This window comes from Delphinapterus leucas, chromosome 3 (genome assembly GCF_059928025.1).
Source record: "Delphinapterus leucas isolate spDelLeu-1000000601 "Yukka" chromosome 3, BTC_Dleu_Yukka2, whole genome shotgun sequence".
NCBI classification, from domain to species: Eukaryota; Metazoa; Chordata; class Mammalia; order Artiodactyla; family Monodontidae; genus Delphinapterus; species Delphinapterus leucas.
In genome coordinates this window covers 110,462,404-110,478,235 of record NC_143131.1, presented here as the reverse complement: position 1 = coordinate 110,478,235, position 15,832 = coordinate 110,462,404, and the positions used below count along the sequence as shown (strand labels likewise).

Genomic DNA, 15,832 nt, shown 5'->3' with positions numbered 1-15,832 from the left:
GGGTTAGATTAGATCATTAGAGTGGGGCCTTCATGATGGGATTAGTGGCCTTATAAGAACAGGAAGAGAGAGATTGTGCTCTCTCTACCATGTGAGGATGCAGGAAGAAGGCAGCCATCTACTAGCCAGGAAGAGAGTTCTCACTAACACTCAGCCATGCTGGCACCCTGATCTGATCTCAGACTTCCAGTCTCCAGAACTGGGAGAAAATAATTTTCTGTTATTTAAGCCATTGAGTCTGTGGTACTTTGTTGTTGCAGCCCAAGCTGACTAAGACAGAAAGGGATGTGTACGTGTCTATATAGTCTGTGATTTCAGCAGCCAGAATTTAGTGCCTTACTTAGTATCATGTGAGGTATGGCAATGCAACATCCCTAAGCTCTGTGCAGAATGCCAGTGAATTCTGTATCCTCATTTTTGTGTTAGGACTTTGGATGATCGCTCTTTATAACACTGGTAACCTCTTACTGAAGACATCATTTCCAACTTTCAGGATTCTTTCCTTTTCTTGTTAGGAGAACTATAATATAGCATAGTTAAAAACCTTTGTAGATCAACATGACAAAGGCCATATATGACAAACCCACAGCTGACATTATACTCAGTGGTAAAAGACTAAAAGTTTTATCCCTAAGAACAGGGACAAGACATGGATGCTCACCTCCACCACTTTTATTCAACATAGTATTGGAAAGTCATAGCGAGAGCAGTTAGGCAAGAAAAAGAAACAAAAGGCATCCAAATTGGAAAGGAAGAAGTGAAATTATCTCTGCTTGCAAATATGATCTTATATGTAGAAAACTTAAAGATTCCACCAAAAAAACGCTGAGAGAGCTAATAGATGAATTCAGCAAAGATGCAAGATAAATCAGCATGCAAAGATAGTTGCATTCCCATAAGCTAGGAATGAACAATCTTGAAGAGGAAATTAAGAAAGCACTTACAATAACATTAAAAGAATAGATTACTTAGGAATAAATTTAACCAAGGAGGCAAAAGACTTGTACACTGAAAACTATAAAACATCTCTGAAAGAAGTTAAAGACATAAATAAATGAAAGACATCTCATATTCATGGTTTGTAAGACTTAGTATTATTAAGATGATAGTACTGAGATGAAGTTGGAGGACTCACATCTCCTAATTTTAAAACTTAATACAAAATGACAGTAATCAAAACAGTGTGATACTAGCATAAGGACAGACATAAAGACGAATAGAATATAGTATCCCCAAAATAAACCCTCACATAATATGGTCAATTGGTTTTTGACAAGGAAGCCAAGATTGTTCAAAGGGGAAACGAGTCTTTTCAACAAATCATGCTGAGAAAACTGGATATATACATGCAAAAGAATGAAGTTGAACCCTTACTTTATTATGCCATATACAAAAATGAACTCAAGCTTAAATCTAAACTTAAACCTAAGCTCAAGTACTAAAACTATAAAACTCTTTAAAGAAAACATAGGGGGGCTTCCCTGGTGGCGCAGTGGTTGAGAGTCTGCCTGCCGATGCAGGGGACATGGGTTCGTGCCCCGGTCCGGAAAGATCGCCCATGCTGCGGAGTGGCTGGGCCCGTGAGCCATGGCCACTGGGCCTGTGTGTCCGGAGCCTGTGCTCCGCAACGAGAGAGGCCAGAACAGTGAGAGGCCCGCATACTGCAAAAAAAAAAAAAAAAAAAGAAAACATAGAGGATAATTTTCATGATATTGGATTTAGCAGTGATTCCTTGGAAGTGGCATCAAAAGCACAGGCAATATGGGCATCTGGAGCTTGTGCTCCGCAGCGGGAGAGGCCGCAGCAGTAAGAGGCCCACGTACCGCCAAAAAAAAAAAAGCACAGGCAATAAAGGGAAAAATAGATAAATTGGGACTTCATCAAACTTAAAAACTTCTGTGTATCAAAGGACACTATCAACAGAGTGAAGACAATTGACAGGAGAAAATATTTGCTAATCATATATCTGAAAAGAGATTGATATCCAGAATACATAGAGAACTCCTACAGTTCAACAACAGCAAAGAAACAACTCAAGAATAGCCAAAGCAATCTTGAGAAAGAAAAACAGAGCTGGAGGAATCAGGCTCCCTGACTTCAGACTATGCTACAAAGCTACAGTAATCAAGACAGTATGGTACTGGCACAAAAACAGAAATATAGATCAATGGAACAGGATAGAAAGCCCAGAGATAAAGCCACACACATATGGTCACCTTATCTTTGATAAAGGAGGCAAGAATATACAATGGAGAAAAGACAGCCTCTTCAATAAGTGGTGCTGGGAAAACTGGACAGCTACATGTAAAAGAATGAAATTAGAACACTCCCTAACACCATACACAAAAATAAACTCCAGATGGATTAAACTCAAAATGTAAGGCCAGACACTATAAAACTCTTAGAGAAAAACATAAGCAGAACACTCTATGACATAAATCACAGCAAGATCCTTTTTTGACCCAACTCCTAGAGAAATGGAAATAAAAAAATAAATAAACAAATGGGATCTAATGAAACCTAAAAGCTTTTGCACAGCAAAGGAAACCATCAACAAGACAAAAAGACAACCCTCAGAACGGGAGAAAATATTTGCAGATGAAACAACTGACAAAGGATTAATCTCCAGAATTTACAAGCAGCTCATGCAGCTCAATATCAAAAAACAAACAACCCAATCCAAAAATGGGCAGAAGACCTAAGTAGACATTTCTCCAAAGAAGATATACAGATTGCCAAAACACATGAAAGAATGCTCAACATCAGTAATCATTAGAGAAATGCAAATCAAAACTACAATGAAGTATCACCTCACACCAGTCAGAATGGCCGTCATCAAAATATCTACAAACAATAAATGCTGGAGAGGGTGTGGAGAAAAGGGAACCCTCTTGTACTGTTGGTGGGAATGTAAATTGATGCAGCCACTATGGAGAAAAGTATGGAGGTTCCTTAAAAAACTAAAAACAGAACTACCATATGACCCAGCAATTCCACTACTGGGCATATACCCTGAGAAAACCATAATTCAAAAAGAGTCATGTAGCACAGTGTTCATTGCAGCTCTATTTACAATAGCCAGGACATGGAAGCAACCTACATGTCCATCGACAGATGAATGGATAAAGAAGATGGGGCCCATATATACAATGGAATATTACTCAGCCATAAAAAGAAACGAAATTGAGTTATTTGTAGTGAGGTGGATGGACCTAGAGTCTGTCATACAGAGTGAAGTAAGTCAGAAAGAGAAAAACAAATACTGTATGCTAACACATACATATGGAATCTAAAAAAAAAAAAATGGTTATGAAGAACCTAGGGGCAGGACAGGAATAAAGACACAGACCTACTAGAGAATGGACTTGAGGACATGGGAAGGGGGAAGGGTAAGCTGGGATGAAGTCAGAGAGTGGCATGGACTTACATATACTACCTAATGTAAAATAGATAGCTAGTGGGAAGCAGCTGCATAGCACAGGGAGATCAGCTTGGTGCTTTGTGACCACCTAGAGGGGTGGGGTAGGGAGGGTGAGAGGGAGATGCAAGAGGAGGAGATATGGGGATATATGTATATGTATAGCTGATTCACTTTGTTATAAAGCAGAAACACACCATTGTAAAGCAATTATACTCCAATAAAGATGTTAAAAAAAAAAACAACTCAAAAAATAGGCAGAGAACTTGAGGAGACATTTCTCTAAAGAAAATATACAAATAGTCAATAAGCACATGAGAGAATGTTCAACATCCATTAGTCATTAGGAAAATGCAAATCAAAGCCACAGTGAGATACCACTTCACACTGATAAGGATGGGTTTGATCAAGCAAACCCTGAAAATAAAAAGTATTGGATGCGGAGAAATTGGAAGCCTTGTGTGTTGCTGGTGGGAATCTAAAATGGTGCAGCTGCTGTGGAAAACAGTTTGGCAGTTCCTCAAAAAGTTTAACATTGCATTGTCATGTGGTCCAGCAAGTCTTTTTCTAGGTTTATAATCAAAATAGCTGAAAGCAGGGACTGGGACAATTGTATGGTAATGTTCACAGCAGTATTAACTTGCAGTAGACAAAATTGGAAACAACTCGTGTCCATCAACAAATGACGTGTAATACATAGAATGGAATACTTCAGCCATAAAGAGGAATGAAGTTCTTTTTTTTTTTTTTTTTTTTTACATATACATATTACCACGTCTGTCCCTGGTGGGTCTTAGTTTTATTTTATTTTATTTTTCTTCACATCTTTATTGGAGTGTAAATGCTTTACAATGTTGTGTTTGTTTCTGTTGTACAACAAAGTGAATCAGCTATATGTATACATATATCCCCATATCCCGTCAGAAAGAGAAAAACAAATACTGTATGCTAATGCATATATATGGAATTTTAAAAAGCAGTACCAGTGAACCTAGTGGCAGGGCAGGAATAAAGACACAGACATAGAGAATGGACTTGAGGGCATGGAGACATGGGGGAAGGAGAAGCTGGGATGAAGTGAGAGAGTAGCACTGACATATACACACTACCAAACGTAAAATGGATGGCTATTGGGAAGCTGCTGCACAGCACAGGGAGATCAGCCCGGTGCTTTGTGACAACCTAGAGGAATGAAATTTTGATACATGATACAACATGGATGGAACGTTACAGTAAGTGAAACAAGCAAAATACAAAAGGACAGATACTGTGTGGTCCCACTTACATTAGGTATCTATAATAGGCACATTCATAGAAACAGAAAGTAGATAGAGGTTCCCAGGGGTGGTGGGAAGGAGGGCATGAAGGGTTACTGTATACTGGGTACAGAGTTTCTATTTGGGATAATGAAAAAAAGCTCTGGAAGTGGATAGTGATGATGGTGCACAACATTGCGAATGTACTTAAATGCCATTGAATTGTATACCTAAAAATGGGTAGTGTGGTAAATTGTGTGTGTGTGTATGTGTGTGTGTGTATATATATATGGATGAATTTTATTATAAACATTTTATAGATTTTTTTTTCGCTTAAGTTATTTTCAGCCTACATGAGCATTATACCACAAAATATGTACCAAAACAATGTATGCCAAGAAATACATTCAATTGTTTTTTTCTGAAGAAAAACAAACTGTGTTTTTCTTAGAAGCTTTAACAGCAGCTGGTTTCCATTGGGAAGAAATACTCTGCAAGAATTTAGTGTTTTAGCACCTGCACCTCATGCCTTTTTCCTCATACATATATATCATCCATTCACATGAAAAATCACCTATTAGTGAATTGACCAAGTTAATTGACAGTAAAAAAAATGTATATGTTTTAGTTTTTAATATTCCAGCTTAGAAACATTTCTAGTAAGGCCTATAGAGCACTCTCTGTGAGCTGTTGCAAAGTTTTTTTCTTTTGCTCTTCACAGGAGAATGCAGCCTTTCTAATTTAAATACATTTGTAATGTATTAATTTGAGCGTTTTATTTATCAAATTTGGAATAAAAACGTATTTTTTTAAGTTCTGGATATGGGTAGTGGTGATACTTCCACAACATTTTGAATGTACATAATGCCTCTCAGTTGAACACTTAAGTATTTAAAAGGGTAACTTTTATATGTAAAATGGTAAATTTTATATTATGTGTAATTTACCATGGTACAAAAATAACTGTAGACTCTAAATCTTTGATATGAGCTAGAGAAGGTTTACACTCCTTTAGCTAAGATTGCATGCTTTAAAAATGTGCTCCAGAAGGCAGACAGCAGAAGCAAGAAGAACTACAATCCTGCAGCCTGTGGAGCAAAAACCACATTCACAGAAAGATAGACAAGATGAAAAGTCAGAGGGCTATGTACCAGATGAAGGAACAAGATAAAACTCCAGGAAAACAACTAAATGAACTGGAGATAGACCACCTCCCGGAAGAAGAGTTCAGAATAATGATAGTGAAGATGATCCAGGACCTCGGAAAAAGAATGGAGGCAAAGATCTAGAAGATGCGAGAAATGTTTAACAAAGACCTAGAAGAACTAAAAAACAAACAGAGATGAACAATACAATATCTGAAATGAAAAATACACTACAAGGAATTAATAGCAGAATAACTGAGGCAGAAGCACTGATAACTGACCTGGAAGACAGAATGGTGGAATTTACTGCCACGGAACAGAATAAAGAAAAAAGAATGAAAAGAAATAAAGACAGCCTAAGAGACCTCTGGGACAACATTAGACACAACAACATTCGCATTATAGGGGTCCCAGAAGGAGAAGAGAGAGAGAAAGGACCCGAGAAAATATTTGAAGAGATTATAGTCAAAAACTTCCCTAACGTGGTAAAGGAAATAGCCACCCAAGTCCAGGAAGCTCAGAGAGTTCCACACAAGATAAACCCAGGGAGAAACACACCAAGACACATAGTAATGAAATTGGGAAAAATTAAAGACTAAGAAAAATTATTGAAAGCAGCAAGGGAAAAACAACAAATAACATACAAGGGATCTACCATAAGGTTAAGAGCTGATTTCTCAGCAGAAACTCTACAAGCCAGAAGGGAGTGGCATGACATGTTTAAAGTGATGAAAGGAAGAACCTACAACCAAGATTACTCTACCCAGCAATAATCTCATTCAGATTCGATGGAGAAATCAAAAGCTTTACAGAAAAGCAAAAGCTAAGAGAATTCAGCACCACCAAAGCAGCTCTACAACAAATGCTAAAGGAACTTCTCTAAGTGGGAAATACAAGAGAAGAAAAGGATCTACAAAAACAAACCCATAACAATTAAGAAAATGGTCATAGGAACATACATATCAATAATTACCTTAAATGTGAACGGATTAAATGCTCCAACCAAAAGACACAGGCTTCCTGAATGGATACAAAAACAAGACCATCTATATGCTATCTACAAGAGACCCACTTCAGATCTAGGACACATACAGACTGAAAGTGAGGGGATGGAAAGAGATATTCCATGCAAATGGAAATCAAAAGAAAGCTTGAGTAACAATACTCAGATAAAATAGACTTTAAAGAATGTTACAAGAGACAAGGAAGGACACTACATGATGATCAAGGGATCAATCTAGGAAGAAGATATAACAATTATGAATATATATGCACCCAACATAGAAGCACCTCAATACATAAGGCAACTGCTAACAGCTATAAAAGAGGAAATTGACAGTAACACAGTAATAATGGGGGACTTTAACACGTCACTTAAAACCAATGGACAGATCATCCAAACAAAATTAATAAGGAAACACAAGCTTTAAATGACACAATAGACCAGATTTAATTGGTATTTATAGGACATTCCATCCAGAAACAACAGAATACACTTTCTTCTCAAGTGCACACGGAACATTATCCAGGATAGATCGCATCTTGGGTCACAAATCAAGCCTCAGTAAATTTAAGAAAATTGAAATCATATCAAGCATCTATTCTGACCACAATGCTATGAGATTAGAAATCAGTTACAGGGAAAAAAAACATAAAAAACACAAACACTTGAAGGCTAAACAATATGTTACTAAATAACCAAGCGATCGCTGAAGAAATCAAAGAGGAAATCAAAAAATACCTAGAGACAAATGACAATGAAAACACGATGATCCAAAACCTATGGGATGCAGCAAAAGCAGTTACAAGATGGAAGTTTATAGCTATACAAGCCTACCTCAAGAAACAAGAAAAATCTCAAATAAACAATCTAACCTTACACCTAAAAGAAGTAGAGAAAGAAGAACAAGCAAAACCCAAAGTTAGTAGAAGGAAAGAAATGATAAAGATTAGAGCAGAAATAAATGAAATAGAAACAAAGAAAACAGTAGCAAAGACCAATAAAACTAAAAGCTGGTTGTTTGAGAAGATAAACAAAATTGATAAACCATTAGCCAGACTCATCAAGAAAAAGAAGGAGAGGACTCAAATCAAGAAAATTAGAAATGAAAAGGAGAAGTTACAGCAGACACCGCAGAAATACAAAGCATCCTAAGACACTACTACAAGCAACTCTCTGCCAATGCAATGGACAACCTGGAAGAAATGGACAAATTCTTAGAAAGATATAACTTACCAAGACTGAGCCAGGAAGAAATAGAAAATATGAACAGACCAATCACAATTAATGAAATTGAAACTGTGATTAAAAATCTTCTAAGAAACAAAAGTCCAGTACCAGATGGCTTCACAGGTGAATTCTATCAAACATTTGGAGAAGAGCTAACAAAAAAAAAATTACAGACCAATATCACTGATGAATATAGATGCAAAAATCCTCAACAAAATACTAGCAAGCAGAATCCAACAACACTTTAAAAGGATCATATACCATGAGGAAGTGGGATTTATCCCAGGAATGTAATGATTCTCCAATATACGCAAATAATCAATGTGATACACCATATTAACAAATTGAAGAATATGGTCAAACCATATGATCATCTCAATAGATGCAGAAAAAGCTTTTGACAAAATTCAACACCCATTTATGACAAAAACTCTCCAGAAAGTGAGCATAGAGGGAACCTACCTCAACATAATAAAGGCCATGTACGACAAACCCACAGCAAACATCATTCTCAACGGTGAAAAACTCAAAGCATTTCCTCTAAGATCAGGAACAAGAGAAGGATGTCCACTCTCACCACTGTTTTTCAACATAGTTTTGGAAGTGCTAGCCACCGCAATCAGAGAAGAAAAAGAAATAAAAAGAATAAAAATTGGAAAAGAAGAAGTAAAACTGACACTGCAGATGACATGATACTATACATAAAGAATCCTAAAGATGCCACCAGAAAACTACTAGAGCTAATCAATGAATTTGGTAAAGTTGCAGGATACAAAATTAATGCACAGAAATCTCTTGCATTCCCATACGCTAGTGATGAAAAATCTGAAAGAGAAATTAAGGAAACACTCCCATTTACCATTGCAACAAAAAGAATAAAATACCTAGGAATAAACCTACCTAGGGAGACTTGTATGCAGAAAAGTATAAGACACTGATGAGAGAAATTAAAGATGATACAAACAGATGGAGATATATACCATGTTCTTGGACTGGAAGAATCAATATTGTGAAAATGACTGTACTACCCAAAGCAATCTACAGATTCAGTGCAATCCCTATCAAATTACCAATAGCATTTTTTATAGAACTAAGCAAAAAATCTTAAAATTTGTGTGGAGACACAAAAGACCCCGAATAGTCGAAGCAGTCTTGAGGGAAAAAATACGGAGCTGGAGGAATCAGGCTTTCGGACTTCAGACTATACTACAAAGCTACAGTAATCAAGACAGTATGGTACTGGCATAAAAACAGAAATATAGATCCAAGGAACTGGATAGAAAGTCCAGAGATAAACCCATGCACCTGTGGTCAACTAATCTATGACAAAGGAGGCAGGGAAATACAATGGAGAAAAGACAGTCTCTTCAGTAAGTGGTACTGCGAGAACTGGACAGCTACATGTAAAAGAATGAAATTAGAACACTCCCTAGCACCATACACAAAAATAAAGTCAAAATGGATTTGAGACCTAAATGTAAGACCAGACACTATAAAACTCTTAGAGGAAAACATAGGAACAACACTCTTTGACATAAACCACAGCAAGATCTTTTTTGACCCACCTCCTAGAGTAAGAAATGAAAACAGGGCTTCCCTGGTGGTGCAGTGGTTGAGAGTCTCCCTGCCGCTGCGGGGGACATGGGTTCATGCCCTGGTCTGGGAGGATCCCACATGCCGCGGAGCGGCTGAGCCTGTGAGCCATGGCCACTGAACCTGCGCCTCCAGAGCCTGTGCTCCACAGAGGGAGAGGCCACAACAGTGAGAGGCCCATGTACCGCAAAAAACAAAAAACAAAAATAAACATATGGGACTTAATTAAGATTAAAAGCTTTTCCACAGCAAAAGAAACTACAAACGATGAAAAGAGAACCCTTAGAATGGGAGAAAATATTTGCAGACGAATCAATGGACAAAGGATTAATCTCCAAAATATATAAACTGCTCATGCAGCTCAACATTAAAAAAACAACCCAATCCATAAATGGGCAGAAGACCTAAATAGACATTTCTCCAAAGAAGGCCAAGAAGCACATGAAAAGCTGCTGAACATCACTAATTATTAGGGAAATGCAAATCAAAACTACAATGAGGTATCACCTCATACCAGTTAGATTGGGCATCATCATATAATCTACAAACAACAAATGCTCGAGAGGGTGTGGAGAGGAGGAACCCTCTGGCATTGTTGGTGGGAATGTACATTGATGCAGCGGCGGGGTGGTGCGGGTGGTGGGATGAATTGGTAGACTGGTACTGACATATATACACTAATATGTATAAAATGGATAACTAATAAGAACCTGCTATATAAAAAAATAAAATAAAATTCAAAAAATAAAAATGTGCTCCAAATTTTAGTTTATGTTGGAATAACTAAATAGAATTGTCAAAACATGATGCTTTGGAATTTGCATTACTTAAGAGTTGTCCATTTTCTGACTTGATTCTTGTTTCCCTCCTAACTGCAGTGTGTAATGCATCTTGAAGACCGGTTACAGGAGCTATACTTCAAGAGCAAAATGCTGTCTGAGTACCTGAGGGGACAGATGCGTGTTCATGTCAAGGAGCTGGGAGTGGTTTTAGGGTATGTTCCTGATTCCTTTTCCGGCTTTGCTTTCTCGTTTCACTGTGTATATTTAGGCAAGGAATATTCCTCAGAATTGCCTTTTTTCTTTTTAAGTTTTTTATCTTGTTAGAAGCTGTATACTGTTATCAGCTGGGTTGTTCTATACCAGCGGTCTCCAACCTTTTTGGCTCCAGGGATCGGTTTCCATTTCCACCAATGGGGTGTGGAGAATGGCTTAGGCAGTAATGTGAATGATGGGGAGTGGCTGATGAAGCTTTGCTCGCTTGCCCGCCGGTCACTTCCTGCTGTGCGGCCTGGTTCCTAACAGGCCACAGACTAGTACCAGTCCACGGCCTGTGGGTTGGGGACCCCTGTTGTATACAGTATAAAAGCAGAACCCTGTCCTACACTGATCTGAAATGCACTTTCTCTTGTGCAATTACAGTAGGTTGAGAATATAGTCGAATAAAAAGGAATTAAAGTCTAAATTTTTGCATTAGAAAAAAATAAGTAAGTATTCGTTTTTATTTATTAAATATGTTGTAAACTCATCATTCCCAGCATCTGCCCGGCCTTCCAGATGATCTGATTGAAGTAATGGCACTCTATGGATGATGGTATATTATCTACATATTATTACTCCTTCCCCATTATCTATATATTATGTCTTTATACTCTGAAGTTATTCCTGGGAAGAAGCTAATTATTTAAAATGCTAACTGAAGGACAAACAGGAAATTGGCGAGAGGCATAGTATAGCCCCTTTCATTATGTTCTGTAGTCACTTTCCCTGTGTTCTATGTCCACTTTGTGTGTGTGTATGTGAAAATTATTTCTTGAAATGCTGGTTGAATAAATTAAAACAAGCTAGAACTTTTGTCTAATTTCAGCTTTTATGAAGGGAGAAAGAGCCAACATTGAGTTGCTACTATATGTCTGAAACCAAATTAAATTCATTCATTAATGTTATTGCTTATTATCCAGATTAGAAATAGATGATTCTCTGCATGTAATGCCTTTATTTTTAGAAAATTTAAACTAATTTTTAAAGTAATGTACATATAATGAAAGTTTCAGTGCATTTTGGCATAAAGTGAAAAGTAAGTCTTTTCCTCAACTTCCAGTCCTCAGTCAAGCACAGTTAATGGATTGTTTCTTTTACAGAATTTTTAAATGTGTAGGGTTAAAAATATAAATTAATTTGTACTCTATATATCTTGGTGCAGCTTGCCTTTTAATGTATCTTGAATGTTTGTTCATTTAAGCACATACCACACACACTGATCTATATCATTTTTAATGGCTGTAATGCATTCCATTATATGGTGGAATTTATTTTCAGTGTTTTGCTGTTACAAATCAATGCTGGAATAAATATAAACCTTTGAGGTTTATAGGATAAATTCTTTGATGTAGAATTTTTGAATTAAAGGCCATATGTGATTAAATTGTTGGTATTTTGACAGTAATAGTAAATGCTATCCAGAAAGTACCAGAATAAATTTTCACGAACAGTGGGAAGCACACTCTTCTTACTGCTATTTATTACCAAACTTTTTAATCTTCTCCAAGCTACTAGCTGAAAAATGAAATCTGATTTTATTCAGATTTATTCTCTAACGAGGAGTGTGTCTGCATAACTTATTTTGATATTTATTGGCCATTTTTCTTTTCGTATAAGTTATTTGTGGTAGGTTGTATTTTTAAGAGGCTTCCATTATGTCTTCCCAGTAAATCTTATTACAGAAACATTTGTATCCAAAACAATATGGCTGCACACTATTATTCTGTTATTATACTATATAATATTTCTTTTTTTTAAAAAAATAAATTTATTTATTTATTTTTGGCTGCGTTGGGTCTTCGTTGCTGGGCGTGGGCTTTCTCTAGTTTTAGCAAGCGGGGGCTACTCTTCGTTGTGGTGAGCAGGCTTCTCATTACGGTGGCTTCTCTTTGTTGCGGAGCACAGGCTCTAGGCACACAGGCTTCAGTAGTTGTGTCACGTGGGCTCAGTAGTTGTGGCGCACAGGCTTAGTTGCTCCGCGGTATGTGGGATCTTCCTGGACCACGGCTCGAACCTGTGTCCCCTGCATTGGCAGGTGGCTTCTTAACCACTGCGCCACCAGTGAAGTCCCTATATAGTATTTCTTAGACATTATCCCTTGCCCTGATGCATGGTCCATCAGCACATCAGTGAGATGGTTTCCTGCATTCGTGACTTCGTTACTGTTGGGTTTCAGAGGCTGTTTTAAAAATCTTTAGTTATGGTTTTTACTTACTGAAAAATTTCTAATTTTCATTATCTTCAGTCCTCTTACCCTTTTCCTTTTGGCCAGGGTGGCCAAGCTCCTTGAGTGGAGATGTATAGTGACTTTATAGATAGCAGTCATTGCCTGTAGGAATAAACCTGAACTGAGATTTTTTTTTTTTTTAATTTCAGGATTGAATCCAGTGATCTTCCTCTTCTGGCTGCTGTAGCAAGCACTCACTCTCCATATGTTGCTCAGATACTACTTTAACAGAAAGGCTGTTGGAAATTAACTTTGGTGGAAAGTTAAGTAGAAACCAAGGAAGCAGTCACAACATGCATTTATGGCAATTTTTTTTCTCTGTCAGACCTTCATCTGAATGAGTCAGTCACCTGGGTGGGTATTCTGCATTGCAGTGCATATTGTGTCATCACTGGATGGCTTTTTCATTTTGATTGGACTTCTGGATGGTGGCAGACTTTTAACCAAGTGAAACTAAAAACAGCATTTGGGAGGAGAGCATTTGAAGAAGCCAAAGTGTAACTTCGACGTTTCTACAAAATGAATAACATTGAGGAATTTCATTATGATCACTACAGTCTTGCCACAACCCATAAGTAGGAGGAATGGATATCTCATGATTAAATGGCTCAGAAAGAGTCATTTCATTAGTTTTAATTCTTTATTTCTAAGGTACAAAGATCTATGAAACTTTTGTGTTTTTTTGTTTTTCAATTCAAAATAGCCGATTTCTGGGTATTTCTCAAAATTTTAAACAGCTTGTTAATTAGAATAAACTCAGAATAAAGCGTATAAACCTGTGTTATGTTATCCATCCAAGTGTACATATGTATCTATTTTTTAAAAAAGCAGAGGTAGAAATACAAGATTGGTAAACATGCCTTTTTAAAAAATATATTTTCAACTAGGATTAATTGTATATAATGTTGAAATATTACTTTCTGGTGATTTTTCTGTTTCACACACTCTAAAATATAAGTAAAGCCAATCTTTTTTTAAGGCTGAGGAATGTAGATTCCCAAAATAAGAATACTACTTTATACCATTTGTTTTGTTTATAAGTATAAGCTAATTCTTATAAATGTTAATATTTACATATTTGCATTTAATTTAATAAATTAAAATTAGGATTAAAAATTGCACCAAAGCATTGGCAGAAATAATACTATTTTCTTTAAAAGTGCTCAGGTAGCCGAGGCCCTTGGTTTCGGTATCAGCCCTTCTTGAACCCATAGGAACTGAATATTTGTTTCACTGCTTCATAATATTCAGTTTACACTAAAATAACTCATTAACTCTTAAGATTTTTTTTTTCTCTAATAGCTCCTCTCTTCCAAAAGCTAACTTTTTTCAAAGATTTCAACTTTTCAGTTGTTATTGTTTTTGTATATATTGTAGAGTGTTGCTTGTGAGAAAGGCTAATATGGAACCAAACTCTTGTAAGTAATGTAAATAGAAAGATGGGTAGATAAAGTTTTCATTATGCTCTACTACCTCAGTTTACTTGAAATACTACATTATAGTTTATCCTTTACTTATCTGGTCTAAGATGCTTTTAATGCTAGAAGTGAAGCTGGTTTCTGCTTTCATGAACTGTTTTCATCAAAATTAGTTGATTAGCTTAAAACAGAAAACCACTTGCTCATTCTGTTTCTAGGAACATTTTGTCTATAATGCATCTATTCTTGCTATTTAAGTTTTCAATAATTAAGGAAGATTTCTGTGATTTATTTAGTCTTTGACCTTGAATTTATAGCATTGGGTCACATTTTGTCTTACTCTAATCTCCAGCTAGACTAAGAAGAAATGGTTATTTTAATGGAATGTAAACCTGAAATTGGTGTGCTTGCAATTGCTTTGGCCCCTGTGTCCTATCAGCTGGTCCCAGTTAGTACCAGAGTCTTCCATGGATGACTTGCTGTCAAAGAGTGTTTATGGATATATTTTTGTTAGCTTAATTTTTTAGTCTATTCATTAATGAAGTTCTTCTCTCATCTGTTGTTTGGAATTTTATGAATCAATCTCTTTAGCAGAATTCAGAATATAGAAAAGATCATATGTGGCCACTGTACATTTTTATTTTTAATTGTAGTTCAGAATATGTAGCAGGTAGACAGTGTCTTTTTTATGTGTGTTATTGTTTAAATTAATCATTGAACTATTCACAGTCCTGTCTATTTGAAATCTCTAATAAATTACCATTTAGGAAATCTAGTCTTTAATAAATGGATGGCTCATGCTACTGTAATTCTTAAAACTAAGCTTTGCTTGAAAGGAAAAGGCCTATAGTTTCTTATAGAATCATCAATCCTTATAGGATTCCTGAGTTTTATAATTTGCAATTCTTCTGTAATTTCTGCTCCTTCGTCATAGTCATTCTTGCATTACACAAAGCCCAAGGAATGAGCTGCTACTTCTTTAAAGTGTGATCATTATGATGAATGTGAAAAGAATTTTTGGCCTGTTCAAAATAATTTTTTTCAACTTCTTACGGTACAGATAGATATGTTACACATTTTAAAAACCTATTTGTTGCAACAGGAGATGAAAAAGGGATCTTTTACATTATAGATTTAAAACTAATTTTTCCTGTATATAAACTAATTGGTTTGATTTTAAATATTCCTGGCTTTTATTAATATGTCTTAATTTTGAGTTTGAAAATGTTAAGTGCAATAAACATACTAGCACAGATTTCATTTTGTTGCAATTGGCATACACTGGGGATGATCACTTTAAAAAGAAACAGATTTTACACAATGCCTACTTCTGGTAGATGTCTTATGAGATTATTATGCTTTAAGTTATTTAGATGGTGGGAGATGTAAAATGTAAATACTTGTTTCTTGTTCTGTATACATTTCTCAAATGTACGCCTGTATTATAATAACCTCCCAGTTCTAGGGGATATTTGTGCAATAAATACACATGTCAATTTGATGGA

The 15,832-nt window shown here is 36.2% G+C and overlaps 1 protein-coding gene across 9 annotated transcripts in view; it reads left to right on the top strand.

The window, feature by feature from the left end:
• The window catches only part of FNIP1 (folliculin interacting protein 1), a 131,422-nt gene extending 115,590 nt beyond the window's left edge, over nucleotides 1-15,832 (top strand). For 8 of the 9 annotated variants that reach the window (XM_089909286.1, XM_089909280.1, XM_022588721.3 and 5 more), the window contains 2 exons: nucleotides 10,521-10,636; nucleotides 13,059-15,832. In XM_089909286.1, coding sequence (XP_089765412.1) covers nucleotides 10,521-10,636; nucleotides 13,059-13,137 — 195 coding nt within the window. In that variant the 3' untranslated portion in view covers nucleotides 13,138-15,832. Of the gene's footprint in view, nucleotides 1-10,520; nucleotides 10,637-11,179; nucleotides 11,236-13,058 lie in introns of all 9 variants that reach the window. The other variant, XM_089909281.1, reaches the window with a different exon arrangement.